Source organism: Chanos chanos, chromosome 3 (genome assembly GCF_902362185.1).
Source record: "Chanos chanos chromosome 3, fChaCha1.1, whole genome shotgun sequence".
NCBI classification, from domain to species: Eukaryota; Metazoa; Chordata; class Actinopteri; order Gonorynchiformes; family Chanidae; genus Chanos; species Chanos chanos.
Window position 1 is genome coordinate 32,824,878 of NC_044497.1, and position 19,713 is coordinate 32,844,590.

A 19,713-nucleotide genomic window follows, 5' to 3' on the forward strand; every position below is an offset into this window, starting at 1 on the left:
ACACACACACACACACGCATACTGGTACACTCATTATTTAAAGGACATGGGTGTGTTACAGGAATGAGACACAGATGTGTGAATACAGTAACTGTTGATAGTGAGTGGAAAATTTCCTAGCTCCTGCTCTTTATTTTCGTGGATGTTTGACCGTTTTGTTCAGCTTTGTGTGCAATGCTGCCATTAACAAGAAGATCAGTGTTGATGTAGAATATTTCCATACTGTGCTCAAATTGCTTCTCTTACTATCAACAGCTGTTTGCCCTGTGTAGCATTGTTTTGTTGTTGCATGTGTTTGGGGAAAAGCAATGTGGAGCAGAGGAAGAGACTGAGAGAGATGGGAAGAGAGACAGAGTGAAAAAGAGATGGAGAAAGATAGAGAGAGAAAGTGAGAGAGAGAGCAAGACAGAGTGAGAAAGGGCAAGAGAGTACAGAATTTCCTTCAATTGATCTGACATATGCAGAGCTGCCATGTGAATTGTACAATCATGATGATATGAATATGCAAAGTAGTTACGCATAATTTTATTTATATGTATGTTGCATTGTTTGTATGTCTGTGTAGCCCTGTATTGTAAGGATGCTCTACTTCTTCTCACATATGCTATGTCTGACCAAGGGAGGGGGAAAATAAGGGAGAAAATCCTCACATAACATGACAACAAACAAGTCTTTCTCTGGAAGAGTAACGCTTATGCGGAAAGATGGCTTGGTATTCAAAAGAGTAGTTGGTGTGCTGGGAGCCAAGCTTGATTTGTTATCAGTTGAGCTGTTGTGGTCCTGCTTCAGTGTGAGGTTCTCTAAAGTGTTTTCCACCCTCTTTTTTAGAAGTAGCGCTGTGCCTTTGACAATAAGGCTTTCTTTTGTCCAGAGAGTAGGAGGTATTGTCAGCTTTCTGACACTCTCCCTGAACTATTTCAGTTAGATTCTTATACGTGACATGGTTACTGTATATGAACATAAAGAAAGTCAAACCAGCCAACACAGGCTGCATTTTATCAGAGATTTGCAATGTTCAATGTTTTTTTTTTTCAAAGACTGGTCTAATGCCCGATTGATTTAGCATCCGTGTTCAATGTCTGTGCAGGCAGGGAGAGAAAAGTGAGTAAGGGGCAGGTGCAGCACTTACAATTACAGGCTTTTTTTAATATGATCTTTGGAATGAAGGCTTTTAGTGTGTGTGTGTGTGTGTGTGTGTGTTGTGTGTGTGTGTGTGTGTGTGTGTGTGTGTGTGTGGACCTGTGTGTGTGTGATTAATGGAGGGACTAAATTACACTAGTGATTGAGTGGATCACATATAAGGCGAAGGAGTATTATCTTAATGCCACTCTACTTTTGTGACACTTCACAGTTGCTGGAGGCATTCATAACTGCTAAATTTGTGATTCTAATTTCACTCACTGAGTTTCTGGCCAAGTGTTGTTGTTTTCTTTTCTACGTTAGCCTGCTGACACCTTCATAAGGCTCTCATAACACTGACCTTATGTCCCCATAGTTTACAAAAGACCAAATGAGATTTTAAGCCAACAGACACAAATAGACATAAGTTGTAGGGCTACACTGTAATATACCTCATGAGGAATGACGTCGTATCAATATAAAATTATTACAATGCAACATTTCATGCTCCTAATAAGTGACATGTTTGGTCAAGGCTGCATTCTGATTAAAGCAGTTGCTTTCAGTGTAGAGGTGCGATAAACCTCTTGTGACTCCAGCACTGCCAATCTCTAACTTAACTTGTCTCAGCTGCGCCATTCATGTACCTGTCCTTTTCATGTACCTGCAGCATGTACTGTCGCACCTGTAATTAGACCATACATCTCTCTGTGTTGTTTAGAGACAAGCTCACAGCACAGGCATTCTCAAACTGTATGTTAAGCCCAAGCTGGTCTAAATAAATAAAACGTTTAGCACAGCTTTTGTTTTGTTGATAGCTGTAGGCATAGTGATATCTTCAAGCAGGGTTAAATGGTTGTTTATTAATTTTTCTCTGTCTCTTATTTTTGTTTCTGTCTTTAGCCTACTGATGCTCAGACTGATGCTCGCTCTTTCCTGAGTGAGGAAATGATTGCTGGTGAGTCTACGTGTGTGTGTGTGTGTGTGTACCAAAGTCATTTTCCTAAATTTAATCGCTAAGTCTGTATCATGTTAAGAGACATTTGTGCCAACTTTACTCATTTAAGAATTCAAGGCCGCCTTCGACATGTTCGATACCGATGGTGGTGGTGACATCAGCACCAAAGAGTTGGGCACTGTGATGAGGATGTTGGGTCAGAATCCAACCAGAGAGGAGTTGGATGCCATCATTGAGGAGGTCGATGAGGACGGTAAGCTGTTCAGAAGTGTGAAAACCAATACAGATCAATGAATCATTCATTCACAATGAAAAGGCCACAGAGAAGTTATGCTGTTGTTGCATTACTAACAGTTTTATCCATGTGTTAATCCTGTCTCGTGCTCTGTATGTACACAGTCCAACCACCACCAAGGATGCTTAGTTTAAACATCATTTTAATGGTTCCCCTCCTTTTTTTTCTCCTAAGGCAGCGGCACCATTGACTTTGAGGAGTTCTTGGTCATGATGGTACAACAGTTAAAGGAGGACCAGGCTGGCAAGAGTGAAGAGGAGCTGTCTGAGTGTTTCCGAGTGTTCGATAAGTATGTCATCTGAGACAGGAACAGTGGATTGAAGCAGTTATAGAAATCTTTTTTTTTTCCTGAGAGTTTTTCATTCTGCCTCTTTGTCATTAGAATATCCTTCTGTGTTGTTTGTGTGCCTCAGTGTTGTTAGTGCCTTTCTGAAAAGGACATTGTTTCTGTTTTCCAGTGTGCTGGGCTAAGGTTTGCTCTCGGAGGTCTGAAAAAAGTGCACTTTATTTTAGTAATTTTCTCCAGCGGTTTTGGTGGGGTAAACAGATGAAACGTCCAATATGCTCCCACCAAGGGTGATGTAAAAAATCATCATAGAACCTGGGAAATTTCCACAGAAATGTTAAGGACTGAATTTACATAGTGTGTGTTAGAAGTGTAGTCTATAAAACATGTAAAGCAATGTATGGAGATTTCAAATCCTGATGATTTGCAGTGTTGACCTGCTTTTTTACTTGTTGATTTCCATTTCTGGCAAAGCCAATTATTTGACAAGCTAAGGACAAGTGAAGTAGTTATCTTCCAAAAGTAGATTCATGCACTGAGGACTGTCACTTATACTTCATGGAGGGTAGAGGGCGAGATTGTGTGTTCAGTTTCTTAAAGCCACTTGGCTTTAAGATGTTCAAGGAATACAGGAAAATCACTTTCTGAGAAAAATAAATGTGAACACTGCTAATTGTGTTTGTGTGAACACCCTGCTGAGCAGGAAGTGACACTGCCAGGGTTCACACCCAGGTCTCTGCATTGGTGGGTTAAAGTCTTTTCCTCCCAAGCATCACCAGTATGTGATCATGAGCTTTTTCTCTCTGTCTTAAGCCGTTTTCACATACGCACTATGGACTATAACCACAGAATCAGGTTCACATTATGTCTTAGGTTGCCTTTTCACGCATGTAGCAGTCTGCTTTTAAGAACACATATATCAGTTGTCAGACCTAAAATGGTACTGCAAGGAAAAAACAATATAAGCAAATACCTTCAGTTACATTCTGAACTGCAGCATATACAGCAGCACAGGCTAGTAGAGGTTAATGAGACTGAAGTGTATTGCAGTTGTCATGGTGATAGGAACATTCACACTATTCTGTTTGTATGCATGTCCACGTGGAAAAGGCTCTGAGATGGGACTATAGCCAACAGTCAGTTCCAAATAAATGTTGTGAGCACAGCTTTTATTCATACCAGATGAAAATGTATCATGCCTCCTTCATTCCTTAGACTTGGTTCAGGATATGTTTTGTTTGTGTATAAATAATTATTTATAGAATACTCATGAAAATGGATGAAAATTGATCATTGATACAAATTGAGGTGATTGTCTGATGTTCCATTTTAATAATACTGGGCACAATCTGGAAAATCTTTTTTTTTTTTTGTACGTCTAGTTGAACAGAAAATCAATTTGTTATATTTCCATACTGCAGTACTTATACATTCATTAAAAGGACAATTTAATGGTGGTTTGTGAGAAGGGTGCCCTGTTTCTTTGAAATTTCAAATCTCCTTTGTCATCCTTGGAAAACAGGAATGGTGATGGTTTCATTGACCGCGAGGAGTTTGGGGACATCCTTCGCTCCACCGGGGAACCCGTTTCGGAGGAAGAGATGGATGAGCTAATGGCAGATGCTGACACAAACAAGGATGGCAAGATCGACTTTGACGGTAAAATACATCACTCACTGAAATTCTCTCTCCTTGATAAATTCACATTCTGTCCATGTACTGACACAATTTTCTCCTTCAAACGAACTCAAATTCAAACTCATGTCTCTGCTCTCTAATTTCTCCTTATTATCAAGTGAGGATTTAACATGTCAAATTATTCAGGATCACAATTGTACTTTTTCTAAAATCTATTAACACAAATGTAAAAGATATGAACAATTAATTTCTTCACATTTTTAGGACATGGCTCTGATGTGCATTTCATCCCCATGTTTTAATATTTCATTATGATTATTAGGCATCACCAGAATCCTACGTAATGTAGGTTGCTGAATGTTGTGGACTGGACATCATGGACTTATAACTCTTTCTTATAACTGTATCTGACTCTCACATTTAAAGAAGTATACATTTATTGATTGAACATGTCCGTTGTTCATTTATTATCATCTTTTTTTCTTGCAGAATTTCTTAAAATGATGGAGAACATACAGTAGAGGGAAAAAACTACATTCCATCCTTAAGTTTGTGGCCCCAAAAGACCCAACCTGCAACTTTAAGAAGAGGAGAAACTGAATAATTGCATTTCAACAAATATTTTCTCACAAGAATTCCATTGCTATTATCAGTACTAGATAATAAACTCTTGGAAGACACAACACAGAAAACGGAAATATAAACTCCTAACCGTGCCTTTCTTGATCTAGAACTGTTGGACAGTCTAAAAATATCCATCCACCCCTTTTAAGATGTGGCCGACATCTACCCCTGTCCAATCCAACCCTTTTACCCCTGGCTGTCACCCTGCACACCTGCTTCGTCTTAAGACGTCATTTGACATCCCATCCTCCCTCCCGTCCCGTTTGCCTGCTTTCCCTAAAGCCTCTCTCCCCACCCTCCTGTGCAAAATGTTTCAAAATAAATCGGTTTGAACCTTTGCCAGAGACATAGCCGTCTTCGTGTGTTGTTGTCATAATGAAGGAGAAGGTGTAGGATTCTTCTCTTAGGATTTCTTCTGCCACTCTCCTTCTAAACCTGACGGATTTTATTTTCCTTTCTCATTGCGTTTTCAGCCGATGATATTTATGTTCTAGGATGAGAACTGTTCTGGTGCTGTGGTCATCATTGTGCTATATTTAAACTATTTCTTATATCCCATGTAATTTTCTGTTCCTCTGATCAAAACAGATTACATAAAACAGAGTAACAGTTGTAATATTCATCAACCCAGACCAAATATTCCACACTCCATCTGCATTACCTAGCATCATGTAATTTAAGTGGTGGCCCAACCCCCTTCCAAATACATACACCGTCTTAATTTATCACACACTCACCCCCTCTATCCATACCACTCCTTCCCCCCAAAAGGAATCTACTTGAAAGTCCAATGGGAGAAATTACAAAGGACATTTAGTTCTTTTTCTCTTTTCTTTTTTTTCCTTTGTTTTCTCTTTGGTTCTGTTTTCTGATCTCTCTTCGAAGGGTCTCAACAAAAAGGCTTTTCTCTGTTTTCCAGTTGATACTTACCTCTGTTTACCTACCCAGTCACAAGAGAGACATGAGATATTCTGTCATCTTCACATAGCAAAATCACTGCCAAGAAAAGAGATTTAAGCCAAGAGGATGGAGAAATACTTGCTTTCATACTTGATCCCCTGTTCCCTCCCTCAGCGCTTCTGCGTTGCCACAAAATTGTCATTCATAGTGGAAAGGGGAGGGGAAGAGATCATCTCGAGTCTATTCTTCTAGAAATTTCTTCTCTTACTGATTTCAAAACCTTGCTCTATCTTCAATTGATGTTCAAATAAGGACCATCACCAATACCAGTGGTGTAAAAGCCTTCCCAGCACTTCACAAGCCAAATGCGCTTCCCTGGAACATCCCCCAATGAAAATCTGAAACTATCTGAGTGAAAAGTTGTATTACTGGATGTCATCCCTCTTGTGCTACACTGCTTCACCCAGAGTCTGCTTTTAAAACACTGTACCTCTGCTGTCAGTGCACTTAGACCATAACCCCCTCCCTATCTCTCCACCCTGTTACCCTTTGCAATCTATACCATAGAGCCTCCTGAATCCCCCACACACACCCACATCCTTCCATACCTCCTTCTCTTTCTCCAATCCCAGTCCTTATACTCTCCCACTCAGGAAACAGCCACCATACAAGGAGAGCCATGTCTGGGCCTTTTGACTTGGGAGATACCTGCCTGGCATTTTTGGAAGGTTGGGGATTGGTCTGAGACTTCCCCAGATAGCTCTAAATCATCTGCTATTCAGGGCATGCCAACATTTTGCACCACAGCACTTTTCCACGGAGGTTTAAGGTTTCGCACCACATATGCAAAGTGGCAGCACAAAACCTCCTCCATTTTGACAGTACTGGGGACAATGTTCTGCCTGCACCATTTTTAAAACAAAAGCGGCTGAACGGAGAGCAATGCGCAATTTACGCAATGTGTTGCTTATTATTATAACACAGAGTTATAGGCAAAGCCAATCAATGGCTATGATTTAATTGGTGTGACAAATACACATAAAGCAAAAAAAATGTTTGCATGTGACAGACAATTTCATTCAATCATTTCTCAGTCTAAGAACCATTTTCTCTCAAATCTGAACTTCCATTCCTTTCCCCATCTCAAACTTCAGACATAAAATACAATACACTGACACAGTTTATTTACTTTTGTTGATAATTAAATTCCTAGTCTTGAGGACCACCACTCTCCACACTTCAGATTTCGATTGGCTTACAGGCGCCTCAGAACCCTAAAAGTTCAAGATTCTAATTCTGGAGGCCTGTGAACGCTGAGGGGCGTGTCTTAGGTGACCGGTTTAAAGTGTGTCTGAACTGTCAGTTGACGTCTAGTCTTTCTGTTGAGGTGCACGCGGATTGACCACTCCTTTTGGGCTTATTCGTGGATATTAGTGGGGAAAACTAATCCACAACAATGGTAAGAATACAATAAACCAAACAATCAGCATTGCATACTTGGCAGCTTGTTAAATGACTGAGAGTTTATGAGACCGGAAGGTCTTCAGGATGCAGAAATTAAAGTTATGTGGCTTTTTTTTTAGAATATGTCGCAAAGAGAGTTGAATGATATAAGTTAATGTAAATAGCCTAATAGCCTAAAGATAAAAGGAGTCTCAGACAATCTTAAGAGATCTTAACATGGTTTTAGTAAGGCAATTTAAACAGTTACACTTGCTTCTACAGTCACAGGATCATAAAACATTATTCAGAAGTACAAAATGTGCGAATCCCAAGAAGCAAAGCATTTTTAAACTTGATGTTCCCTAATGCGTTGGAAATGGTAGATCTTCGGTTAGAGACGGCTGGAAGTAGTCCAGAGACGTGTGGTCTGTTATTTGAGAAGGACTTGACAAGAAAGGTTTGGTGCGAGTGGATTACTTGCTTAGGCGACACATTCCAAGGATTATATATCGGAATTGCCATGTACAGTCACTGACCGGGGAGCTAACTTGTTGAGCCTAAAAATAGTTACAGCAGTGACCGAAACCAAGCGGTGTGCTTATTATTGTGAATAGGCCTAATCGTGTCAATCCGTGCTAAAGCATGATTCAAATCATTAGGGATATGGCAATATCATTGACAGATCTGTTAAGTTTAAGCAGTTCTTGAAGTAACAGTTTTTATGATATTATTTTAGCAACACGCATCCTCATTTAGCTGATATACAAATCGCCTGATAATGTTATTAATGTCCTTCTGTAGACTGACGCGCAACAGGAGGCCCGCTCCTATTTGAGCGAGGAGATGCTTGCCGGTGAGTGCACATACTTATTCCCTTGGCAACAGTAAATGACCATATTAACTGTAAACTACAATTGCCAGTATTATACAGTCATCGTATTGATGTCATCATCTCTATCACAGAGTTCAAGGCTGCCTTCGACATGTTCGATACCGATGGTGGCGGTGATATTAGCACCAAGGAGTTGGGTACCGTTATGAGAATGTTGGGTCAAAATCCAACCAGAGAGGAGTTGGATGAAATCATTGAGGAGGTCGATGAGGACGGTAAGGAAAATACGAAAATCAGGAAAAGAAGCATGGCATTCGATAGCCAATTCATGTACTGAAAAGCATGCTTTTTACACCAAATACATCTAATTTGGTTTACATGTCGGAGAAACGCCTGAGACAAAGAACAGATTTTTAGGATCAATTCTATTCTCCTCTAATATGTGTGCGCGCGTCACAGGCAGCGGAACCATCGACTTCGAGGAGTTCTTGGTCATGATGGTGAGGCTCCTAAAGGAAGATCAGGCCGGCAAGAGCGAGGAGGAGTTGGCAGAATGCTTCCGTGTGTTTGACAAGTACGTTGCCTATAAACATGTTTTCTCTTATGTTGAGAGATAACATCCGCGTTCCTTAAGTATATCAAGGTAGCCTAACCACCGTGTGCTCTGTAGGAATGCTGACGGATACATCGACAGAGAAGAGTTTGCCGAGATCATCCGTAGCACCGGCGAGAGCATCACAGAGGATGAGATCGATGAACTGCTGAAAGACGGAGACAAGAACGCTGATGGCATGCTGGACTTTGACGGTATGAGGGTCTTTATCAATACTGCTTGAGCACCCTTATTATAAACTTATCTATAAATCAGTAATATTTCCTCTGTATTTTTGGTATGAGGTGTTTCAAATGTACAGACAGACCAAAGAAATCACAATGTTATGTTTTTGAGCACAATTTGATTTTTCTTTTTTCTTTTTTTTGTACTTTTGTTTATCTTTATAGAGTTCCTCAAGATGATGGAGAACGTGCAGTAAAACAGAGACTCATGGACATTCCTCTCCCTTTGACCCACCTGCCGACTGAACTCCATCCTCTCCAATTATGCTCTCTCTCCCTGTTTACCCACCCCCTGATCCATTGCCTCTAACTGTTCATCCTGACACAGCTTTGCCTCTTCAGACAGACAGATGTATACACACCTGGGTTGGCGGTTGCCAAGGATCCTCAAGAAATGTTGCCCTTGACGCTGGGGTCACATTGTGCCCAAGCTTTGGCAATTACCCAAAGGTTCCTGTAAGACCAGAGGAGCCCAACTGTGGGGTGTGTGTGGTTCTGCGCACTGCCATGTGAAAGTACTCACTGCACCTAAAGACACATACATTTGTGGATCCCCACACAGTACAGTAGTCTCTAGATATAGTCTAGATCAGCAGCTTGTTATCGCTGCTTAGACCAATGCCAGAATCACTACCATCTCATTGTATTTAAGATCAAATGCTTGAAACAACAGAATAAATTAATAAAACACACACTTCTGCTTAATTTGTCTGAAGCTTTGATGGTCTGTAAGGTTTTATTTTGAGGTATATTGCAATAAAATACCTTTTTTTCTTTTTTTCCTGCCCAACTTTTGATGGCCATATTCTGTCTTCTCCTAATTGTGAGTTTCAAGAAAGAAGTTTTCAAACTCTCAAATTATTGTAAATGCCCCAATTAAAGACAAATTTATTTTGTAACCATTATTTTAAGGACCTCAATGGATGTTGTCCTCTGTCTTTACTGGATTTTGCATTCTGTTTAAGTGTATCAATTTGTGGAGCCAGTATACAAATACTGCTTTTGCTCTTCCATCACTTGATAAAAAATGTTTCTGTAGATTACTTCAAAGATTCGACGCATTGCTCCAACCAGAATGAATGTCTTTTTATGATACAACTGAATTTGATTATTAAGCAGTTGAGGCTGGGTCTAAATGTGGCAAGGGACATGTACGAGTCATATCTGCTGCCATTTCACTCTGGACTTTATTCCACAAGTTGTGAACAATCACTTCAGTTCCATAAGTGAAAAAGCAGTGTTTTCAGGGCCTTACCAAAAAAATAGAAATAAAATAAAAAGATATCACAGCATTGAAACATTTAGTAAGAGCTGCATTATGTACTCAGTAATAATTGGCCAATATTTGTAGTTATAATTAAGCAGAATCATGAGTTTTCAAGCATGTTTGACAGTCCTCTTCATACTAGCCTGAGTAAAGTTTGTTTCGTATCATTTTCACAAAAACAGGATTTTACAGTTTCACCAAGGGTCAAAGAGGATGACTTTGTGATGAATTGACCTGAGCATGTTCTTTGCAAAGAACACACTAGGTCCGCCTTTTCTGGAATTCTTTTATGAGGCTGTAATAACTTTTAGAAGAGGCTGCTATCAGTAAATTGTACCTTCTCTCAGTTCGTCCAATTTCACCCTCAATTTGACTGAAATCACTCTGCTACTTGAAAATGACCCCCCCGCCCCCAAAAAAATCACATTAAATTGACACTTTTTAAACTGCTGCCAGTCGTGATTTATGTGTAACATCTGTAGCATCTTGCTGAAATTGCTTCACGTAACTGCTTTCATTGATGTCTAGTCTTGTAAACAGTGCTTGAATGATCGTTACTTATGAATAACAAGAAAATGCTCCTGCTGTGTTCTCAAAAAACTTAGCATACAATTTTATTGTCATTGTCATATCAGAGGTATCAGTCGAAGCTACTCGTAGAAGACACATCTTAGAATGCAATATCAGGTCAAAACTAAATAAAAAGGACAATTCAACAGCTGATTAGCCCTCCCCCAAGGACAGAAACATTAAACCCGTAAATGTTAATGCACTCCAATTAAAAGTAGGTGACAGGAAACTCTGTGGACAGTCATTGCGCAGACTAGGATCCATAATTCGCTTCATCGAAGGCTTTGCGTGCTCTCTTCAATTCTTCGTTCATGGTCAGAAGGTCTTTGACTCTTGCAAACTTCCTTGGATCTTTACGGATGAGAAACACGATGTCCTCCACCTGAACACGGCCTTGACGTCCAATGGACATCGCCTTGTGTGTCATTTCGGTGATGAATTCGATCACTAGGTCCTCCAGTATGTCCACTGATTCAGTGTACGGGTTTTGATCATCTCCAAATCCGTACATCATGCAGCGGAGTTCTTTGGAGAACAGCCTCTTTCTTTTGCCATGGCCAACATCAGCTCCGTTACCGCTCTCATCCAAGTCATCATCAAATCCTTGATCCTCTTCGTCATCTGCCATTCTCGGCTCCAGTAAATATAGAGGGCTTTTAGATACAGAGCTTCTTTCACCGCCTGTAGTTTTAAATTTAGTTTCTTGAACCCGTCAAAACCTTTCAGAGTTCTGTGAAAAATTACAGGCGACTGACTTTTAACAGCGAGTATTTTCTCGAGGGTCCGATCAAATCACGCTTCCGCCTGTGACGTTTTAAGCTTTAGCGGGGTGCATGAATCATATGTGTTGCCCTCTAGAGTTTTGGAGTACGCCTCGATGTATGATTTTCTCAGCATTAATGGACAGCCTGGGCTACGTTATTTCACAAAATACACGTTATTGTTTATGGGCAAATAAAGACACTAAGTAATGTTGCTGTAAAAGCCAATAAAATGTCCCTCTTGCCTCATAACTGCCTCTTTTCCAAATTTATTCTCTGAAGTTTTCCCGGGATGCATTGCATGTGTGTATGTGTTACACGTCAGGGAAGTGTGTCTGCCAGCAACAGACAGACCTCAAACCTGGCTTGTTGCTGAGAAGTGAAGTTGTGGCGCGTATGAACCAGACTTGTTATGGGAACGCTTTCTTGTGACTCGTAGCATTTGTAGATTGGTCAAAATGATAACATAGCCTTAATTCACTTCACGGTTAACAATGTCTAATTCGTGAACAACCAAGAGGTGAGGCACGCCTATAGTCCTGTGAGTAAACTGCGTGTTGCTAGCCAGCTGTATTCTGAACAGTCTTGTGCTGATTGATACAGCACAGGAAACAACATAATTAGCCAAAGAAAACAACATTCGGAACCAGTGACCGTGCTGTCAACCTGTCTCGCCTGTCACTAGTAATTAGACTCCCTCGACTTAACGCAAGAAAGTTCGCTTGCTGAATTGCTCTTAACTTCAGTCTTTTAAGTTAGATACTAGTAAATTAGTTAGTTCAGCAACAATTAACTGGCGCTTCGTACTTGGAAATTCATTCTAATCCAACGAATTAACTCAACATTAATGTACAATACAAGAACTGATCATATGTATAGTTAAATCGGGCCAATCACACAGTTGGGCCAACGCGCATCGAACCATGGGATACTTGTGTTCTTATCACACTAAACAAACACGTTCAGGATACATTACCGATCTGTGCCACTTTAAATGTCCAGCTGTTACCACACTGTTGTTCCACATGGCTTAAAGTGACCGTTGTTTTGTGTGGCAGGATATGATTTAACTAGTAACTGGGGAGTACGGAGAGCGATCTGGAGCGTCAGGATGGCATGCCCGGTCCAGTTTATTTGGCGAGCACTCCGAACCGTGGGCTTGGTGCTTTTTTACTACGTGTTTTCCATAGGCATAACCTTCTACAACAAGTGGCTAACGCAGGTTTGGCTCACTGACATCCCTGTAATCTACTCTGTCGTTCTCTCTCTTTCTCTCTCCCTCTCTCTCTCTTATAACAGATTTTTGCTTTTTTATCTCTTTGTTCAAGGACTTCCACTTTCCCTTGTTCATGACACTGGTCCACCTTGTTGTAATATTCTGTCTATCCACCATCACGCGCTGTGCCATGCAACTATGGACAGGAAAGCCACGGGTCACTATTGGCTGGAAAGACTACTTCTACAAAGTGGCCCCAACAGGTAACTGTGCACATCTATGATTTTGGTTTCACAACATGCATTCAAAAAACGAAACATCTAACGTAAGTATAGGAAGGTTAAAAGCCGGTAGAGCTGTTTGTTATCACATAGAGGAACTGAGACATGTGTCAGACTGAAGTCCACATAGATTGTGGAAATTGTGGCTTCTGCTTGTTGTGCTGCTTGAGGGACAATTCACATGATAATAAAGCCATTCCTTTGAAAGGTCTAATTGACTGTATTATGTATGGAAACTATTTTACAGTGGAATTTGTTAGCCTTTACTCAATGCTATCTCCAGCCTGAAATTTATATAGGCTCCCAGGCACCGATGCGCCTGTCCTGACATCAAAATTTTACATAGAACATTAAGCCTGGCCCTTCAAGGCTGTGTTTAGCCCACCTTCAGAGCAGGACTATATTAGCTTCAGGCTCAGTTTAATGTAGGTAGATGATCTTGAAACAAAACTTCACTCTAGGATAGGTATAACGTGTAGAGTGAGTTTTAAGTGGCACTCCACGATTGTAGTACATTATAGCTTATTGTTTAGTTAATTCCAGTAAGATGTTTTGAGGTAGGAGACAGACTGAAAAATGTTAACAAATTTGACACTTTAGGCAAAAGTTGTATAAGAAACATGCTCAACACTAAAGGCCCTAGCAAACCTTTCAGCCAGAAAATCAAGGCTAATTTGCCTTTTTTGTAAGGACATGAGTTGATGTATTTACGTTTCACTGAATCTGTCTGTTTTTCAGCTTTGGCATCCGCACTGGACATTGGACTATCCAACTGGAGCTTCCTTTTCATCACTATCAGCCTGTAAGTATGTGTAATGCATCAGATAAAACAGAGGGAGAAAGCAAATCACTGCGTAAACACTCAAGGCATCATTATGGTGTTGCTGAGTTGCTGATGAATGATGTTAAAATCTGGAAGAAACTGCCATTGTTTAAAAAGATAAAAAGAACATTCGAGCTAGTTCATTATCCCGGCGTCGTTCCTGTTTCAGATACACTATGACCAAGTCCTCAGCAGTGCTCTTCATCCTTTTCTTCTCTCTGATCTTCAAACTGGAGGAGCCGGTGAGTTACGCAACTTGTGGCATTGTGTTTTTAAGGTTTGTCAAATCAAATCAAATCAGATCATATCAGAAGGGAATCAGTCACCAATGTCGTAGTCAGAGGAAGGACTCATTGTTCAGTGGCGCTCTTATATCTTCATTATGAGATAGTATCACACTAACAAAGATGTTAACCCTGTAATGTTGTGTGTATTAAATATTCAAATGGTAGACAAATAAATGAATCAAAAAGTGTAATGCAAGTAATATAATACATGGGAAAAAAGGATTGGGTAAAATAGAAAGGATTTAAAAAAAAAAAAACAGAAAATACTCTCATGTAGATCCAATAAAATGGCATTTTCAAAATGTAGAATTTTAAAATTGTTATAATGTAGCGTGTCAGGCTTGTTCTGCAGAAATGATATGGAAATATGCCTGAGAAGTCTCAAGACAGAAACATATAATATTATAGAATGGGCAACTGGTCTTGTGTGTGATTTTGTATTCTGAACATTGTGTCCCTGCCTTAATCTCCCTCCAGTATTACATCCAAATTTCCAGCTGAGGTCATTTGAATTCTCAGGGTGTCATTATAGAATTCAGAAAGTCACATATAGCAATGCAAGTCAGCAGGTCTGAAAGTTACAAAGGAAGGTAATAATGAATGTGCCCCTTGAGCTTAGTGTTCTTTTGCCACTCACTATAAAAGGAATCATTACGGCTTTTAATGCAAATTATGTAAAAGAACATTTTAGTGCTAATTGGTATAATTGCACTTTACCTTTTAAAAGTAGATGAAAATCATTAAGATCTCATGATGGATGAATGGCTAACCAGGTGCTTTTCTTATTTTAAATTCTTTTTTTTCTCTTTCTGTGATATGCCACAGATTTTTCCTTGAAGCAATTGGTCGGTGTTGCATTGGCTTTGTGTATGTGTGTGTGTAAGAACAACAAAATAGTCAGAACTGCATGTTGGAGTGTCTCTGTGTTGCTGTGAGTTCACTGTGTTTTGCAGTGTTGCGTGTCAGTTGCACATCAGTAACATGCTGAGGCTGTCTCTCTTACAGAACCCGTTCCTTATTCTAGTGGTGCTACTCATATCGGTTGGGTTATTCATGTTCACTCTGAAATCGACCCAGTTCAACCTGGAGGGCTTCATCATGGTTCTACTGGCGTCTTTCATCGGTGGGATCCGCTGGACCCTCACACAGCTCCTCATGCAGAAAGCAGAGCTTGGTCAGTCTATGAAACCTTCCAAAAGAAACTGTTACTAAGATACTAGAGCCAAAGGTTGAGGAATTCTTTACATCTTTTAATTGGACTGTGGCAGCAGCCACAAATTCCCTCAGCATATTTACCCATGGTAGTCAGGAATGCTCCCATCAATTATGCATCTATGCAGGCTTCAGATTGGCAAAGCAATATTGCTGACAAACCCCTCTTTTTTTTTTAGTCCTCATGTTCATCTGCCTTGTTCACTCATTTCTGCTCTCCATTCAGGTCTCCAAAACCCAGTTGACACTATGTATCATCTTCAGCCCATCATGTTCCTGGGCCTTCTTCCTTTGTTCATTTACAATGAGGGTGAGTTAAATAAGGAAAATATCTGTAAAAAGTAAAAACAAGCTAAGAGAAAAATCTAAACCCTCTGAATCAAACACTCATACCAAAGACAAGTATCTAATTTCCTCACATTTTACTTACATATCCTTTTTTGTTTTTCATTTGCACATCCCCACTTTTTTTCACAGGACTAAATTTGACTAAATCAGATGAGCTGTTCCATCCGAAGGAGTATTCCACTCTGGTGCCCATCCTATTGAGTCTTGCTGGGGGTGGCTTACTGGCCTTTGGCCTGGGTTTTTCGGAGTTCCTTCTGGTCTCCCGTACATCCAGCCTTACGCTCTCTATCGCAGGGATCTTTAAGGTGAGAATTGTTTCTCACTTCCTTTCCTAAGGACAACAGTTCAACTGGCCTTTTGTACAGCATGCTTTAAAATTGTTCACTACTCAACAAGCTTTTGATCAGTTCAAGGAATGACTAAGTCCAGTCCAAGGGGGCCGGTGTCCTAATACTTACTCTTCATCTTAGATCTTAATTAGAGGCTGATTTTTACCTGGGAAACAGGTGTGCACACTCTTCAGCCAACTGAAGATGACAAGTGGTAGGTTAATATGAAAGCTCATAGGATTTCAGCCCCCCAGGACTGGGGCACACCTGGATTTGCTGATTCTAGTGTGCTCACTCCGAGCCAAAGCAAGGGCAAAAACATGTCGCTCTGTGGATCCGGAACACTAGAGCTGAGAAATTGTGCCTCACTCTCTAAATTTGTCTCTACTGATGCGAGTATTTTGGTAAACATCTCATTCCCTATTTCTCTCTTTTTTTTCCACCTGTGTATTCTTTTTCATAGCCTTTATGAAATTCTTTGTTCTTCTTTGTTTTTTGGGTCTTTTTTCACCTCTCCAGTTCCAAACACCATCTATCTCTCTGTTTAACATTCAGCTCTTTCCTCCTTTGGTACTAGCTCTGTTTTTTTTTCTTTTTTCTTTATAATATGACATTTCAGCTCATTGATGCTCTGTGTTGGCCTACACAGTTCCCTTTCTTAAACTTTTATTTAAGAAATGTATGTTTTTCTTTAAATTGTCCCTAACATTCTCCTGTTCTCTGTAGGAGGTGTGTACTCTGTTGCTAGCGGTAGAGTTTATGAAAGACAAAATGAGTGCAGTAAACTGGCTTGGCTTTGTTGTCTGCCTGTCCGGTATCTCACTGCACGTGGGTTTAAAGACGTACTACAACAAAGGTATGTGCCTCATTCACTGCAGACTTTTCTTAATATTAAACCCTATTGCCTGCACTGAATCAACACATCAGATTGACTGGCATTGTTTCTGAATTCATGATTTGGGTACTCACCAGACAACACATACGTGTTGTAGATGAATTACTGTAGGGCTAGGGCTAATTATTAAGGACATTTTCAGAATATTACTGGTGTAATTTGGATGTTTTATTTTGTATATTGAATTAAATACTTAATCTTGACAGTGTATTAACGTCCTAATATGGTCTTTCCCTACTGTCACTGAAGGATAAATTAGCTAAAAGAGTACTTGACAGTGTTCTGAAGAGATGTTGCTGTCATCCTCAGAGAAAAGTCAAAGACATCGCTTTAACTGAGAACATTTAAACAACATTCTCATGTTTCTGTATCATGTTTGAAACCTTTATTACAACATTTGTCTCCAGGTAACACCTCTTTGAGACAACAACCTGGCAAAGACAGTTCAGACCTTGAACTTCCACTTATCGCTCAACACGAGTACGATGAGGAAGAAGAAGATGGCGATAAAGACGAGGAACATGAGATCTGTCACTGAATTAGAAAGCGGATGATGGTCCCATAGAAGATTCCCAGTAACTGGACAGCAGAGGCAGATCTGGGAATGTCATTGCTTACCCTCTTTCACAATCTCATGGCTTGTTCCCACTGGCTGCTGCTGACACTGAGGAACAGTCAGTTTTAGGATCTTTTCGAGGAAGAAGCATCTGACAATGACTTATTAAACCACATGACATGTGGTGATGGGGCATCACATGTTCTTTAGTAATTTTTGTGACCTTCTTGAGGTACAGAAGTTTCCTCTCCCTTGACTTGTGTGAGGAAAAACATTTTAAAAGCTGATCATGTCTTAGGATCCCATTCCTCTTTCAGGACTCAGGACCAAGCTCCAAGTGGCCTTAATTTAGTATTTCATGTTAATTTAAACAAAGACATCAACTGATTTTAGTAATGAATGCTTCTTTTTTTTTTCTTAACGTGACTTTAACATGGTTTGCTCAGTTGTACTGAACTGCTCAACTAAATGACAGCATTAAATTTGAAGTAAATTTAAGGAGGTGATTTTATTTTTGTCTTGTCTTTGACTTATGTTTCATAAAAGAGTAATGGGAAAAAATGATTCCTTCAGAGAGAATTTTAAAGTTGTGTAGGGCAGAAACTGATTATTGCCGCAGTAGGTGTATTTTTAATGTTCAGATCCCCTTTACTAGTGTGTTATTGCACCAAAACATCCTGTTTGCGACAAGTTTTGCTGATGTGAGTGTGGCGAAAGGCTAAGGCCCACAGTGAAAAACCATACATGCTTCAAACACACACAGCCTTTGTTAGCAATCCACATAACCCTTTCTGTGTGTGTTCAAGTGCTTGACCTGCTGGTCTCCTTTAAATCAAATTTCATGTTTTTGAAAACTACCTCTGCAGAGCACCATATAAAATTGAATTTTCTCATTAAGGTTGTTACGCGCATAGAGTGGATGAGTTTGGACGGAAGACATGGGATAATTTATGAGTTCGTGAACCTGATTGGGTTTATTTGAGTTTGTTCAAGATATTAGCCCGCCCTCGGGGAATCAAACACGAATTCAAAAGTGAGGAAAACCGTGGACGAGCAAATGCAAAGTCATTTTTAATGAATTGGGATGGAAGGATCTTTTTACTACATTATCATTTTCTAGATGGATACACAGTCGCCACTTGGCAGGATGACACGTCGAGATTTAAAAACTGAGAGATGGCCAGATATGAAGTCGGTGTTGTAAAGGTTGTAGAAATGGCTCCATCTTGTGGATCTTAATGGACAGGACAAACAGCTTATTGATGACAGATCTGATATTTTACACTTATTGTGATAATTACACTGAAAAAACTCTCTATTTAATTTAGATCCTCTTGTGTACATGGAACCAGTTTTAATTTTTTGAGCTTTTAACTGACCATTGCTAAAAAATGTTAACTGAGCAGATTTAACTGAGGTGCACTCTAACTACTTTTTGGATTAAGAGGTGCGGTTTTGTCTACTGTTTAAGAATTTAGGACTGAATCATACAAAACAGATGTGAAATGCTGAAAATACTGTCATTATGGTAAACAAACAAGCAAATAAAAAATTTTGTTCCAAACAGTCGTTTTAAAGGTATGTTTCTGAGAAATAGCCTCATTAGACTATATCCCTAAACGAAGCGTCACACTGGAGATGACACCAGATTCTTTATCATCACATTTAAAGCCATTGTTATAGTTACTGGGCATGGTTCACCTTGCCCTCCGAAGGCATGTTGTGACATCTGTGCCCGTCCCAGGAGGATTTATATGTTTCCAAGATATTCCCCCGCCCATGTTGGTGAGTAGGAAGGCAGAGGACTAGTATCAAATTTCACACCTTGCTCCACCAATCTAGGCACTTGATAAGGGATCAGATCGAAGAAGTGAAGGAGCTTGTGCGTGTTGACATCTTTACCTGTGGAATGTGCGCTTCACCTCAGAGTATTGGACTACGGCTCGGCTCTTCAGGTAAACCATTTTCCTCCAAAGTACATAGTTTCTTAAATCATCACAGAGCTATGCATGTTGCTTCAGGCTAAAGCAGTAATCCGAGGCGCAAGATCCTTATTACGATTTTCGTTTGTTTGTTTGATTGATTTTAACCAGCTATGGGAAGACACTGCTGATACTATAAGCGTTCACCAGTTTCGTTGGCTCGTTAACGCTAGTACTCATCGAAAAACTCCAATAAAGCGAGAGGGATGGACAATTAAAAAAAAAGTTAGGGTCATGATCGATAAATTTGTGCT

The 19,713-nt window shown here is 40.0% G+C and overlaps 4 protein-coding genes across 5 annotated transcripts; 3 read left to right on the forward strand and 1 right to left on the reverse strand.

Moving 5' to 3' along the window:
• Positions 1-1,641: 1,641 nt before the first annotated feature.
• Positions 1,642-4,817, forward strand: LOC115806905 (troponin C, skeletal muscle). The gene is made up of 6 exons (XM_030767761.1): positions 1,642-1,692; positions 2,023-2,077; positions 2,187-2,330; positions 2,547-2,661; positions 4,181-4,317; positions 4,786-4,817. Exons 1-6 carry the CDS (start codon positions 1,642-1,644, stop codon positions 4,815-4,817), a joined length of 534 nt encoding a protein of 177 aa, XP_030623621.1.
• Positions 4,818-7,639: 2,822 nt separating this feature from the next.
• Positions 7,640-9,129, forward strand: LOC115806906 (troponin C, skeletal muscle-like). The gene is made up of 6 exons (XM_030767762.1): positions 7,640-7,720; positions 8,065-8,116; positions 8,227-8,370; positions 8,555-8,669; positions 8,766-8,902; positions 9,098-9,129. Exons 1-6 carry the CDS (start codon positions 7,640-7,642, stop codon positions 9,127-9,129), a joined length of 561 nt encoding a protein of 186 aa, XP_030623622.1.
• Positions 9,130-10,097: 968 nt separating this feature from the next.
• taf13 (TATA-box binding protein associated factor 13) lies at positions 10,098-11,551 on the reverse strand. The gene has a single exon (XM_030768549.1). It carries the CDS (start codon positions 11,395-11,397, stop codon positions 11,023-11,025), a length of 375 nt encoding a protein of 124 aa, XP_030624409.1. The 5' UTR covers positions 11,398-11,551; the 3' UTR covers positions 10,098-11,022.
• Positions 11,552-11,875: 324 nt separating this feature from the next.
• slc35h1 (solute carrier family 35 member H1) lies at positions 11,876-18,975 on the forward strand. 2 transcript variants are annotated; one of them, XM_030768659.1, is made up of 10 exons: positions 11,876-12,071; positions 12,589-12,752; positions 12,859-13,009; positions 13,766-13,829; positions 14,020-14,092; positions 15,143-15,311; positions 15,576-15,659; positions 15,827-16,002; positions 16,753-16,882; positions 17,329-18,975. In XM_030768659.1, exons 2-10 carry the CDS (start codon positions 12,642-12,644, stop codon positions 17,457-17,459), a joined length of 1,089 nt encoding a protein of 362 aa, XP_030624519.1. In that variant the 5' UTR covers positions 11,876-12,071; positions 12,589-12,641; the 3' UTR covers positions 17,460-18,975. The 2 variants fall into 2 exon arrangements, with proteins under 2 accessions (XP_030624519.1, XP_030624518.1); XM_030768658.1 differs by having other exon boundaries at positions 11,876-12,050.
• Positions 18,976-19,713: the final 738 nt, after the last annotated feature.

What these genes read in the sequence shown, in the direction of transcription:
- LOC115806905 (XM_030767761.1), top strand. Translation starts at nt 1,642, where the DNA reads ATGTTTGGTCAAGGCTGCATTCTGATTAAAGCAGTTGCTTTCAGTGTA. An exon ending in TGAGGAGGTCGATGAGGACG is followed by an intron (nt 2,331 to 2,546) that starts GTAAGCTGTTCA and finishes TTTTCTCCTAAG; the next exon opens with GCAGCGGCACCATTGACTTT. An exon ending in TGGCAAGATCGACTTTGACG is followed by an intron (nt 4,318 to 4,785) that starts GTAAAATACATC and finishes TTTTTCTTGCAG; the next exon opens with AATTTCTTAAAATGATGGAG.
- LOC115806906 (XM_030767762.1), top strand. Translation starts at nt 7,640, where the DNA reads ATGGTAGATCTTCGGTTAGAGACGGCTGGAAGTAGTCCAGAGACGTGT. An exon ending in TGCTTCCGTGTGTTTGACAA is followed by an intron (nt 8,670 to 8,765) that starts GTACGTTGCCTA and finishes TGTGCTCTGTAG; the next exon opens with GAATGCTGACGGATACATCG. An exon ending in TGGCATGCTGGACTTTGACG is followed by an intron (nt 8,903 to 9,097) that starts GTATGAGGGTCT and finishes TTATCTTTATAG; the next exon opens with AGTTCCTCAAGATGATGGAG.
- taf13 (XM_030768549.1), bottom strand. Translation starts at nt 11,397, where the DNA reads ATGGCAGATGACGAAGAGGATCAAGGATTTGATGATGACTTGGATGAG.
- slc35h1 (XM_030768659.1), top strand. Translation starts at nt 12,642, where the DNA reads ATGGCATGCCCGGTCCAGTTTATTTGGCGAGCACTCCGAACCGTGGGC. An exon ending in CTATCGCAGGGATCTTTAAG is followed by an intron (nt 16,003 to 16,752) that starts GTGAGAATTGTT and finishes TGTTCTCTGTAG; the next exon opens with GAGGTGTGTACTCTGTTGCT. An exon ending in AAAGACGTACTACAACAAAG is followed by an intron (nt 16,883 to 17,328) that starts GTATGTGCCTCA and finishes ATTTGTCTCCAG; the next exon opens with GTAACACCTCTTTGAGACAA.